At 44.6% G+C, this 13,662-nt stretch overlaps 1 protein-coding gene across 1 annotated transcript in view; it reads left to right on the top strand.

Moving 5' to 3' along the window:
- spop (speckle type BTB/POZ protein) overlaps positions 1-6,029 on the top strand; it is a gene marked incomplete at both ends in the record, with an annotated part of 133,286 nt that extends 127,257 nt beyond the window's left edge. The window contains 1 exon segment of the mRNA XM_079282512.1: positions 5,670-6,029. Within this exon segment, the coding sequence (XP_079138638.1) occupies positions 5,670-6,029 (360 nt within the window).
- Between the last annotated feature and the right edge of the window lie 7,633 nt (positions 6,030-13,662).

The following is a 13,662-nucleotide window of genomic DNA, read 5'->3' as shown; positions in this document are numbered from 1 at the left end:
ACAGCACAAGCAGAAGGTGGCGGCCGGGATTAATTCAATCCAACACACAAATCTGATTCCCGACATTTGCATATTAATGAGAAAAAAATCTTGAGTGTTTTTGGCAGGTGGCAAAACAGAAAATGGTTCAAACTTAGAAATGTGGATATTTACTGCTCTTGTGTCTGGCAAGTTGAGGTCAGTGTCTGGTTGTGCATGTATTTGCATACATTTACATCGGAATGATGTGATATACTTGTAGATGTTCCAGTGGCTTTGTGCCTCTGCCTCTGCCGCTGTCTCCTGTTCAGTCAGTTTATACACTGACCACTTATTGGTAAAATTGCTGAGCAGAGTCTATTTTTACAGGAGTGTATGCTTCAGAAACGCTGGCCAAGGTAAACTGAGCAAGTCCACAATCTCCCTAATCATTTGGTGACAGCGATTACCAGTTACTGGATGCTGTGGTGTATGATAATGGATTAGTTTATGGTCATTTTGATAACAATTATTATCTTAAGTGTGACGATATGAATGTAATGATATAATAAGACGCATTGGTCTCGCCTCATGCAGACTTGAAATCTGTCAATTTATAAGCATCAGTATTGTCACTACGAATATTGGCCGTTTAATATGATTTCAGCATTGATTTAGAATACATAGAATATTTTAGTGTTGTGGAAATGAAATTTTGCTTGCCTGGTTTAAAATGTCTTAAATCCCACTGACCTGCAAGTTCTCCAGTCATCACAGACTCAAATATGTGCTTTCAATTATAGTGGAGATCACAATGTTTCCAAAGACCCCAAATATATCTTTAGCATGCGAAGCGAAGAAGCACAAATTCTGAGGTGGTGTGAATCTTAAAACTGTCGTTCTATTTCTTGAAATGCATCCTATTTCACAAGTTTATAATGAGTGTTAAACCCTGAGAAATGTGTGGTATTGTGGTCACCAGCTGCGGTTGTTAGCTATACGCCACAGAGCACGCACCTCGCACACCGCTTCCTCAACCCGTCCGATCGCTCTGCAGTCCTTGGGTCTAGATTGTTTGATGTCCTGCAGTCGTGACTGATTCACGCAAAGAAGACCCCGCCGTTGCTGCCCGAGTGGTAACATTCCTCTGCGGCAGCCTTGAGTAAAGCTCGCTCTCGCTCTCCGTTGCAGTTGGATGTGGTTGTGGTTTATGAGCCAGCGGCCAGCCCATTAAACCAGGCGCACTTTTGTAAAGGTTGTCTGCCTCTTAAACGGTGTCTTCTTTATTGATGTGTTCCCCTCTCAGGCTCCCTTCTCTCATGTACAGAAATATGAACCATGGCCCTGGTTTAAATTCAGTTCTCCAACACGAGCTGTTTATTATGGCAGACAGGCCAGCTATAGAGCTATAGATTTAGCTGTGTGTGTATGTGTGTGTGGGTCCCAGCACGAAATGATATAGCAAATTAATGTCTTCCTTTCATTGGCAGCTACACAAACCCACACACACGCACAGAGAAATACACACTGCACCGGCTCCGCATGCCACATCCTGCTTAGCCCTGACAATGTAGCAGCTGTAAAAGTGGTCGGCTCTGTGATAGGACGCACAAATCACAGCAGGAGAGCTGGGGAGGGCCACGGCAGAGGACAAGCCGTCAGTCTCCTGCCACAGAAAAAAAAAAAGGAAAAACAGAAGACAAGTCACTCCTCTTCTGTAGCTTCTCTCTGTGCATCAATGTCATTTTCCAGAGGCCTACTTTGCTGCATATGGCCATTCAGCCAGTCTTTATCTGTGAGAACGGCCCTCTAGCTTTGCTCCAGCATTACTTACGATGCCAACCTGCCGTCTGGATCCCGCTCCTATTTGGGTTGGCTTCCGCATTATCTTTTATGCTCCTTTCGTGCGGAGTCACCTTTGACATCAATTTCTCGCGGTTCACCGAGGGTGGCCTTTCAGAGCTGTGGTTCCAATATAAATGTAATACACTGGGTAATAACTCTGGCTAAGTATTGATCCTGTGGGATTTCTAGACTGTGTTAACACTATAAGCTCTCGCCATGCTGTTGGAGTCCATCCCCTACCCCATCGCCCCCCCGCCCCTGTTCCCCAGAGCTGCTAATGACTGCTAATTGTGGCACGGCAGGGGAGTGATGATAAAAATCAGATAGCACCAGCCATGCCTGGCATCGCAACTGCCCACCCGCTGGGAGGCCGGTGGCCCCTCATCTGTCAGCTCCATCTATCAGGAAGTTGACTCAACAACTTCTGTGTGTTTGGAAACAGCAATGTTTACATCTGTACCATGTTTAAAAGGGACAATTCACACAGTTTGACACGTTTTAAAGCAGTTTCCAATGATTTTGACCAGTAGAAATCGTCCTCACTCAACCTGAAATCAGCAGTTCAGGAGAGTAACGGAGTACGTTTACATTTACTGCACTTCAGTACAATTTTGTGGTACTTAATGACACAAAATAAAATGAACAAATATATTGTGGTGCATTATTACAGATGAAAATAAGACGTTATTGATACCTTGCTGAAATTCACCAGATACCCGGCAATTGAAATAAGCAACATCATAGGTGCTATATTCCATGTTCAGAGCATTCAAATATAGCAGCAAACAGTAGAGTAATGTTGACCTGAGCAGAGAATATCTTTCTCCCTCGTGTGTCATGATCTGAAGTTTATCCTTGCTTTGTTGACATAGCGCGGCGGACCACGTGCACTTTTAGTGATTGTACCCAGCTAGCACACGGCTGTTGCTCTGCACTGCGTTGATACGGCGGTTAAAGCTGATAAAGTCATCACGAAGGCGTAGGGCCCACCCTCCGGTTCTCTCTCAGGTAAACACTGTTAGCACTGTCAGCACTTTATTTTGCTCTGTAGTTAGCATCGTTAGCTACTAGACGGCGTCTCCATCCTCGCCGTGTTTTGGAGCCGTTAAGAGGCAACAGAAATGTTCCCAATCTTGTATTGAGCACCTTTAAAGTAATGAACACATTAATTATTGTATAATTATGTATATTATCATCATTCATTATTCTGAACAATTCTGCATAATACTTTTACTATTTGTACTTGAACTATATTTTGATGCCAATACTTTTACTTCAGTAACATTTGAATGCAGGAGGAATGCAGAGTATTTCTAAACTGTGGAATTACGACTAATTATTGTCACCGAAGGTTAAATAATCAGCGGTATAATCAGTTTTAATAATTCGTTTTATTTGACCGTAGGGTTTCCAGCTAATATGACCATCTATCAGAAAACGTTCCCTTATTGTTTCATCGTGTACCGTCTACAAAGCAGGATTTGTCAGTTGACTTTGTGCTGTTTATCTGGTCTTACAAATAAAGGGGCACTGCACCAATTTTACACAAGACGTCCCGTTTGCTTATCACAAGAATTATTACTCTGCATTACAAACTTGAGTCGTGGGATTTGAAAAAGAGGGAGTATTTAGGAGACAAGATAAATGATTTGGAATTGTAGGATCCATCATTTTGTGGAGCTTGACCCACTCTAAGCCCTGAAAACAAATTTGCTTCATCAATCTGTTCTTTTTTTAAATCTGTCTCCCTCAACTTTATGGAATAACACCAAATCCCTGGAGTAAGGACAGATTGCTACAAGTGAACTAATCCGTACAATACGGAGGGGATATTGCTCAGCCAGCAAGTCATTAATATTAAATGAATCCGACATCATTTGACACAAAATACTGAAATTATTAATAATATGTTGTCATTATTATTGATATTTATTTTATTGATTACATTTTTTGTATTGCCTCTGCAAAAAAATTGTCCTCTTGATGTGTGAGATCAGAATTATTATTCAGCGGTTTGTTATAAAGAAATAACAGAAGATATAATGACTTCATTGACCAATCAGAACTGAGTATTCATCAAAGCGCTGTAATAATAGCAAATAATTAACAAGTGATTTATTACATTTATTTATGACCAACATGGATTGATCTCCTATACGTCATAGTTTACAACCCCCACCCTCGTTCTCCCTAGATTTTAGATTTTTACTTGACACAAACAATAAAATCTCATTTTTCATATTAAGGATTGAAGCAGAAAAAAGTCTGACTAAAAAATAATAAATGCCATCACGCAAAATCAAATAATCAGTGCTTTTTCGTTTGGGAAGAAAAAACGTGTTGTGTTGGGACTCCTCACTGTTTCTCTAACGCTGACAAGCTTAATAAAATACCAAGCAGTTCGAGCCTCGATGGGTCTTTCCTTTGACAAACAAGTCCCTTTCAAATGAGTTGCCGGCCACTTAAAGCAGTAAATCAAGAGTTTCTTATGTATTTCAAAGAAACCACTGATGCTGCTGCCAGGATGAAGACGTGCATCAGTAAAACAATTACAGGAAATAACTAGGCAGTGAGTGAAGCTGCAAATATAGAAACCTTTAAGAACTGCAGCTCCAGTTTGAATCCATGTACGTGTGTTTCAGTCCTCACTAAAGCGGAGTCGTGTCTGCAAAAGGAACCATTACTGTGGAGAAATGTAGAGCTTCACGTATTGTCTTAATGTGATGACGATATGATAGACAACTCGTAGGGCCATCTAAATTCTGTCAAATTGTGATGCTACGTGCAGCCGTGATGTGATCAATTGTATACAATAAGTCTGTGTTTGCATTTTGAATTGCTGGAAGAGATGAATGTCATTTAGATCGTCTTGTGAAGTTGACGATGCCGCTGCTCATGAAGTGTTTAAGAGATTTCTCAACTTAGCGGAGATATTTTTCAGTGTCGCTGGTTCGTATTTGTATTTAACACTTTGACAATCAATTGTTGATCTGCAACATCGTTTTCTTCAAACTGTCTGACAGTCCGTGTTGAAAAAAAGTGTCCAGTCCTCAAAAAAACAAAAAAACAGGGAACAGCAGCTAAAGCCTTTCTAAAATTCAACTCACTCAGCGGTTAATGGGGGAGCTACCCTCTGTGTGAATCCACCGCCTCGCCTGCTGAACCTCTTACTCTCACCTTCACCAGTCCACATTTCCTTGTGTTTGTGTGAGGGAGCAGGACAAAGCGGGGACATAGCTGTGACAGACAAGCAGGGATATACTTTCTCTGTATCCTTCGGCGTCCATCGGCGCATTTTCCTGAAGTGCCAATTATAATGCCAGTGGATGAGAGATCAGAAGCCTGCATGCAACGCTGTGATGAATTTCTTTTGCCAAATCTGTGGCATATTTCATTTGGAATGGGATTTGGCAGAGGGGAGGAGGTAATGTTCAGATGAGGTGCCTGACCTGTTTCTTTGTCCTGTGTTAGCTCTGCCATATCGCTCCATCTCTCATTTCAGCGAGGAAATTTGCCTCTTGTTTCAAACCCAATTTTTCCCCAAACTCCCTGCGTCAGCAGACTCCCCTGTATGCAGTTGAAAGCACAGTGTCCAATTAAACTCTCACATCCATGCAGAGAACAATCATTTCTTTCTCGCCCTCACTCCTTCGCCCGCTCAATCCATCATTAATATGATTTCCTCCCGTTCTCAATTACCTTTCTCTTTCTCCATTACCCTGCCTTGTTAAAAAAACAAAGATGGACATGCCTGCGTACAATATGAAATAGTAATGTGGAACACAAATTTAGATCTCACATCAGCACCTTTTTTTCTCCACCGTTCTTTACCGTCCCCCCTCTGTCTCCTCTCTGTCTCCCTGCAGCAGATGGCTTTGGTCAGAGGTGGACAGCTAACAGACGACCCTGTAACTCCCCTCAGGGCACCTGAGCCCTGCCCTGCCCCGCCTGTCCCCCCTCAGTCCCCCTCAGTCCCCCCCAGTCCCCCTCCTTGTCCCGCCACCAACCCTTTCCACCCCTCTCGCACAGCCCTTTTTACACCTCCAGCCCTTTCTGCTCCTCCATCAGCACCAGCACACTCATCAGTGTCCTCCTCCTCCCCCCATCCCCCAGTGGTGCAGGCCTTCTGGATGGAGCAGATGGTAAGAGAGGGCCAGGAGGAGACGTCCTCTAACCTGGGAGCCCAGCCAGACCTGGCCCACAGCGAATGCCTGATGCCTGCTTAATAGACCTGGACTGCAAGAAATCGTCTCACTCCTTGTGTGTGTGTGTGTGTGTGTGTGTGTGTGTGTGTGTGTGTGTGTGTGTGTGTGTGTGTGTGTGTGTGTGTGTGTGTGTGTGTGTGTGTGTGTGTGTGTGTGTGTGTGTGTGTGTGTGTTTATTTGTGTTTGGATATGGCAATGTGTTTTTTTCATGTGTTTGCTGTTGCTATTAAGTAAGCGGTATTGGAATGTTTGTCATTTCAAAAGTTTGGCTGTAAGGTTCCACTGAACCCTAGACTTGTATAAGTGCAACTTTGACGTGCTTGTTCTGTAATTTTTTGATCACAAGCAGTATATTGGATTATTTGAATATCAAAAAGAAAATAAAGTGTGGGTTCACGAAAAAATTTATCGAAAAATTGTTTCCAGTTTCAGAATGAAATTAATAATAGGAATCAGGTTGCTCAAAGTCGATTGGTTAAATTCAGATCTAAAAATGAAAGGAAAAAAATGTCAAATAACAACATTCGGCCTCCGTAGGAGAGGAGAGGCAATCATGTCTGACTGCTATCGCACCGACCTCTGACCTATCAGAGCTGTCGGTCATGTGATCCAAGAAAGCAGCTTGAAAATGGAAACGTAGAGCTGAGAGAACGGCGGGGTCATCCAGTGTTTGCTGTTCAGGTACAACAAAACTGTTTGATGTTGCTATTTGACATTTTTCAACTTCAATTTTAAGTTAACTTAACTTAAATTAATTTGACCAAAATTTTCTTTTTTTATTCAAATTTCCTTTCCTTAAATTCTGGGATTTTAATTTGTGAATTTTGAAAAATAAATATTCAAATTCAGCTTTTGATATTGCAAATCAATATGTTTCATATTTTTTATTTCAAATAGGTGAATGCAGAACAAATAAATTCAGATACATGATTTTCAAAGTAAAAATATTTCAATGCAATGAAACCAGTGTTGTTTAAATATAAATACTTATGACTGATTTGCTTCCGCAGAAAAACGCAAAATGTTCAATGTAGCATATGTTACATATTTGTTTAAATCATAGTCTCAACTCTGATGTGTTTTAATTATAAAGTGTCTTATTACAAGCTAAGAAGTTTAAATTTGCAGATTGGAAATGATGTTTGGCCGTGTTGATTTGTGTGTGTGTGTGTGTGTGTGTGTATTGGATTGTGGCAACACGTAATTAAATATCTAAACAGTTTCTATGGTAACATGCACATCCCTGGACTCAGGTTGAAGGAACACGGTGCTCCTCCAGCTGCCGAGGTCGTACACTGGTGGTGTTTTGATGTTTAATAGGTGTGGTGAGTCTGCAGCTTAAAAGAGTTCAGAGGCAAACTTTGAATTGAAAAACTCATGCGACTCCACGTTCTGATGTTTGTATGTTGTCGTAAGACACAAACTCAATCTACATGTGTTTCGCCTGAGTTGGATCCCTCTGCATTAATATGATGGATGTGTTGGATTGAGAGATGTAATGCGTTGAAAATATGTCCCAGAACAGAAGCATTTTCTACTGCAGCTGGCGGAAAATAGACGTCTCTATCAAATCTACCCCGGAGAATTCTCCAATCCTGATAAGCCTTACATGCCTGTCTGCTGCCTAATACTCAAAGCTGTGGTTACAGGGCACCTTCATTGTAAAGAGTCAGATATTCTGTCTCCATGTGAAGCAGAGCACCCCCCCCCCCCCCCCCCCCCCCCACGCACACTGTTTTCAAAGTGTATTCATGGCTATTCCATAAAATTCATTTAAAATGCATTAATACCACAGGGACAGATTCAATGAGTTCAGCCTAGTTTCCCTCATTTGCCCACCGAGTCCAAACGGATTGTTGTTCTCCCCAGACGCTGCTCCTCTCCAATCTCTTCCTGTTATTAAATATTCAAATCTCCACCGCAATCACTCTGTTTAGTAAACACTCAGGGGACCTCACCAAGACTATTAAAGCAGAGATGATTGCGAAGGCTTGTTTTTGTTTCGTTTTGTTTCCTCCTATGGCCGACATGCTAATTGCTAAAGGAATGCTGGTTAATTGTTCGACCATCGTGGAAGTGTTTCTGTCACCTGGCAGGATGTGAAGTCTATCATTCTTTTCCTCTGTCTCCTTCTGTCTCATTATTTGCAGGTAATGATATATTACACACCCCAGCAAATATGCACACACACACACACACACTCAGAATGATTTCACACTCCCACACCCTTCCTCCTTTGATCTTTTATTCTTAGGTCCTCACCCGCCATCTCACCCGATTATATGGAGGAACATTGAATTTATCTTCCATTTCCCTGTTTTACATCATTTATCATTGTCGTCCGCTCTCGTCGCCGTCGCAGCAGATTGTTTCTCATCCGATCTCCAGTGTCATGCTGTTCTCTAATAAGCAGCATAGTCATTTCTGTGTGTTATTAACGCCGGCGCACACCGCCATCCGAGGATCTCCAGCTGTGCAGAGGCAGGGACGGGCATCTTGTGGCGCCCCGTGCCACCCCACGCTCGAACATGCATCACCCCCACGCACACACACACACACACACACACACACACACACACACACACACACACTGCCTGGGGAGCATGCTTGCTTGCTCTGGAGGTGATGCTAATGGCAGATTTTAACTACATTTCCCTCCTTCCTCCCCTCTTCGCCTCCTCTCCCACTGGTGCTGCGGATATGAGCCTAGAGCAAACACAGGGCACTCTCATTAAGGGACTTGTGCTGGTATTAAATTCGCTGTTATTAGAGAGGCCTGCTTTCATTTCACTGGCACAGCAAACCACAGACACCCACAGGAGAGTCAGGGTGAGGACTAGATTACACTCATAGACTCAGACGGCCTTTGGTGTGTGTGCGCTTGCGTGTGTGTGTGTGTTTTCTTTTGGGCCTGAGCTACAAAGGGTGTTGAGATAAATGGGAGTTGCAGTTGCAGCATCCTTTTTTTGTAAGTGCCAATTGCAACAAGAGACCCCCCAGTTTTAAAATAATAGAATGTAATGTGGCTGGGCAGAGGGCATTGCCTTAATGGCAGGGTTCCCTGCTGTGTTTTGGCTTTGCCTCATTGGCTCCCTGGCACAGAGGGGGGGGGGGTCATTTTTCACATTACTGCTCACTCGCTGCCTGACATGTCAAAGACGGACAAAATCAATAAACATACAGCGACAAAGACTCGGGGCTCCACAAAATCAATGCCATTTATTTGATGTAAGACCCGTTTCCTCAAGCCACAGCAGAATGTGCACGGATGCCTCTCCAATGGGAACTTGGCGGGTTTACATCCAGAGTACTGTATGTGGAACGAGTGCCCCGTGCATCCTCGCCGCCTGACGACACTGCTCTTGTCAGCCGCCCCTCAGGGCACGGCGAGCCAAAGTGACTGTGACACGGGAACTCTCATCGAATTCCCTGACAGTTACCTCAACAACCTCCACTGACACTGCCATGTCACACGCATAAGGAGATTACTGAATGGATTTCGTGAAAGTGAACGCTCCATGATACAAGCTTAATTTTTTGGATCCAAAGGAGCCTGCCTCTGTGATACGCTGCTATCTGGCGTCGGCACTTGGCTGGCTGATTCGGGAAGACGACAGAACAGGTGGCAAAGAGGCGAAAGCCAGGCAGAGCGAGTGCGTGCTGCGAACACGACGTAGGTGTCCTGGTCGCCTGCGGTGGCATTCGGCTGAAAAAAACCCCCGGCCCTTTGAAATGTAATTATATTTGAGGTATAGTGCAGGAAGACCTCATTTGACTCTGTGTATTTGTTGTGGTGTTTGTGGCAGGCCTTTCTGTTGGTGCTGTAAAGCACAGCGGTGTGTTCAGCTGTGACTGGAACTCATTAGAGGAGGAGAATGTCCGTCATGGTGCCTTGCTGTCTGCGTGCTGGTCATCCAGAGGGGGGACTGGGGGAATATGGGCGGGGGAGGAGCCCAGCCGAGCCTCCCTCTTCACCCAGTCCCTTTTCTTCTCCCTTTCTTTTCTCTCGCCTCTCTTACTCATCTGCCCTGCTGCTCTCCCCTTCATCCTCTTCCCCTCCCTCTCTTCCATCTCTCAACGGGGCTTCATCTCTTGTGATTCACTGAAGCCCATTATCAGTTCCTCGCCAATCTCCATCCCCGGCCAGCCTCTCAACAACAACACACAACCACTCGATCAAAGCCCCGAGAGGCCGGCAGCTGGATTGATGCTTATCAAAGAATCCATTGTTGTTGACCCGTGTTGCCAATCCCAGTCATCATGTGCGCTGCCGTTATTGCAAGTCTCTCATTGTGTTGTATCGGTGTGTCGTTAGCCGGGTGTTGTCTCTGCTCCATCCCAAACAATCTCCAGACAGCCATGACAAGTGTAGCTGACATTGCCTCATTTATACCTCAGTAATGTACTTTCAAATCCTCCACGATTGACCCTGGAGCCTGCAGACCTGCAGAAGCGACACTAATTACCTCTGGCACAACAGCTACATTGGAATCCAAACAGACTGAACTCCTTGAGCACCTTATGTGTAGATCAACTTTGTCATTATGTTGTTGAACTTGTACACAGATGAGCCCGTAAATACGATTTTAAGGTCAATCATTTCACAAAACGGCGAAGCTGTTCAACCTCGCGGACAAAATTGCACCAGGTTTAGCAAGTGTACGCGTTTTGTGTCCGTATAAATTCAGCAGAGACACCGACACACAAGGCCCCCTTTAGCGTTTGTAAGAGACATTCAAGTTACTCCGATGTAAACCCAATCGCTGCAATACTAGACGCTCAGAGCAAATGTCACATCGTGTACTTGTTTTACTTAAACTCGTTGTGTTGCCTAAATTCAAGTGACACCAAAGGGGTCCTAACTAAGCTTGAAGAGTTGGGAATGAGAACAAGTTGTATGGACACAAAACTGTAAGCAAATCAAGCCTGTCCTCACAAGACTTTCACTGTCTTTTGAGCAAATGCCCAAACACGACCTCGGTGTATGTTCACTCAGTGACAAAGCCCTCTATCAGCCGGAGGAATTGTGAATCTTTTCTGTGGAGCAAAGGAGGAAATAGTGTGTTGTAGAGAAACAAAGTAAACGGTGGGTGGAAGTTGGCATGGTTGCATTAGTCATCAAGTTATTGAACTTTTTCATGAGATCCTTTATGACCAACAGTCCGCTTCTTTTGACCGGCCTTTTATTATTTTTATTTTATCCGTTTTGGAAGGCACTGATGCATGACGTTCTGCCGTTAGAGGCGTCAGATCAAAATTCTCACATGTCATTCTAGAGGGTCCAGCTTGTCCACTTCAGTTGGTTGATGCACCTTTGGTTCAAAATTGACCTGTGACCTTTCCATCTATGCTGTCTTGCTGCACTGATATAATGCACATTATTGACCTGCTTCTTCACCAGAGTCTCTGTGCTTTCTCGCCTCACAGGTTCCTGCGTATCCGGGTTTACCTGGACCAGGTGTTGCCTCCTGTCGTGGTTGTGTCATACATTGCATGTGCTGTAATTACATTGAATGTGTTGTAATTCACTATCCTGTTCTACACATGACATCATTGCACTTCTGTCCATCCGGGGAGAGGGATCCCTCCTCTATTGCTCTCCCACAGGTTTCTTCCTCTTTCCTCCCCGTTAAAGGGTTTTTTTGGGGAGTTTTTCCTGTTCTGATGTGAGGGTTCCGGGACAAGAGGATGTCAAATGTGTACATATTGTAAAGCCCTCTGAGGCAAATTTGTGATTTTGGGCTATACAAAAATAAATTGAATTGAATTGAATTGAATATAGCAAAACAACAACACGTATCATCTTGTATCCTTCTTCCTGTTTGGCCACTCAGCCATTTATCCTTCACACTCCACTTAAGATTACTTCCTCCAGACATCTGGCCTCCCTCTCTGCATCCATCTATCCTTCTCCCGTCAATGGGAATGTGAGCGTTTTCCCTCAGAGCCACAGCTCTCTGTGCAGCTCTCTGGTCCAGCAGGACCAGCGCTGTGTCAGTGTCAGATCTCCACTCATGTGTGGAGCAGCTCACACACAATCTCCATCTATCCCAGCACCCTGATTCTTCTGTTGCTTTTTTCTTCTTCCTCTCCTCCTCTCTTTCTCTGTCTTTCTCCCGCTTTGCTGTCTTTTTCCATCCGCTGTCTTTTCCTCGAAAAAAAGCGCGATGACCTCGTCTTCACAGGCCGAGGCTGATATTTCATTTCCAAATCACTGCGGCTCACAGTTGTCCTACCATTCTCCGCTCTCTCGCTCTCTTCTCCTTCAACGTTCTGAGAGACAAACGCGACAGAGGGAAGCTGAGACACAATGAGGCATCTTGGCATGTAAGAGGAGGTGGCGTCTGAGAGACTTGAGGCCTCCGTGGCGCTCAAATGAGAAACGACATCGCTCATTTCCAACTCCAAATTGCCTCGCTCTCATCTCTGACCGTCGCTGAACAGCTTCGCTCTGGCAATCCACCGACCATTCACGCACGCCACAAAAACAAGTGTGTTTACACGGCGACATGTGTAAACATGTACACGCACACGTGCACGTCAGAGGAACACAAACAGATGTACTGCTCATTCTGCTGTCAAATCTGTTAATGCACATTACAAAGGCAGCCATTTATATCCCGTGCCCTCTGGGCAGGATCCTATCTCCATGGCTACGAGATCACATATTGACCAGTTAAACAGCTAAAAAAGAATGGCTGCCCGGGAGGCAGAGTGATTGATTGCGCTTTGCCACGAGGGGGGAATCAGCTGCATTGTGGATCCTCCTGGGTGCTGCAGAGTCATCTGTTTGACATTTCACCTCATGGGCAGGGATAAGCGTGTCCTCGGTCAGCTTCAGTGATTTCCCTCCCCTCTCTACCTTCTGTCACATTGCCCTGTGGAAACGGTCCTGCTCATATAACTTCATTACTTTTTAATGCAGCCGTAATTACTCCGGCATGTTGTAATTGGACAGAGATATGAGAACAATAAAGGATGTCAGGATGGAGAACAGGATTTTAATTGTGGGTTAACAATATTTATTTAGCTCCGTGATCTTTTTCTTGCTAGTCGTGGCTCAGTCGCGTGGGCTAAGTGTTGGCTCTCCTGGGAGAGCAAGAGGGTGCTTATTGCTCCGCTTTTTCCCGCTCTGCTTTTGTCATAGAGAGGCAGCACATTAACCTCGGATCCGATTAAGGGTCGTAACAGAGCCAGGTCGCCGAGCGGCCAAGCGCCCGGGCTCCTCGGGGCTCCTCTGGGCTCAGATTAGGCCTGACCCCTGACCGACGTGTCGGTAGCAGATAATAAGCTCAGCTTTATCAGCCCCATTTGTCTCCCCGAGGGTCCACGCGGCAGCCTCACCCTACTACGTCCGGCGGGTGTAAACTCTGGGAGCAGCACAGGGGTTAATGCTCAGATAAGAATCGTGTTGCTTTATCGGCTCTCACAGGCTCCTCAGCTGAGAGCGGCTCTGGAAGAAACAGCGTTAATATACCCAGGGGGCTGGTCGACGCTGTGAAGATGCACTTAATAACGACAGGAACACTCTTCACAAAGTCATAATTTTGTCTCTTACAATAACACCCGTTCATTTGTTACATGTCAAACAGCCCTGAGTGGATTTCATTGAAACGTAGAGAAAAGGTTTATCTCACCACTGCATCCTGACAGT

Source organism: Melanostigma gelatinosum (assembly GCF_949748355.1).
Source record: "Melanostigma gelatinosum genome assembly, chromosome: 13".
Lineage (NCBI taxonomy): Eukaryota > Metazoa > Chordata > Actinopteri > Perciformes > Zoarcidae > Melanostigma > Melanostigma gelatinosum.
Note: the sequence above shows the minus strand (reverse complement) of the source record. Positions and strands in the feature narration are given on the sequence as shown.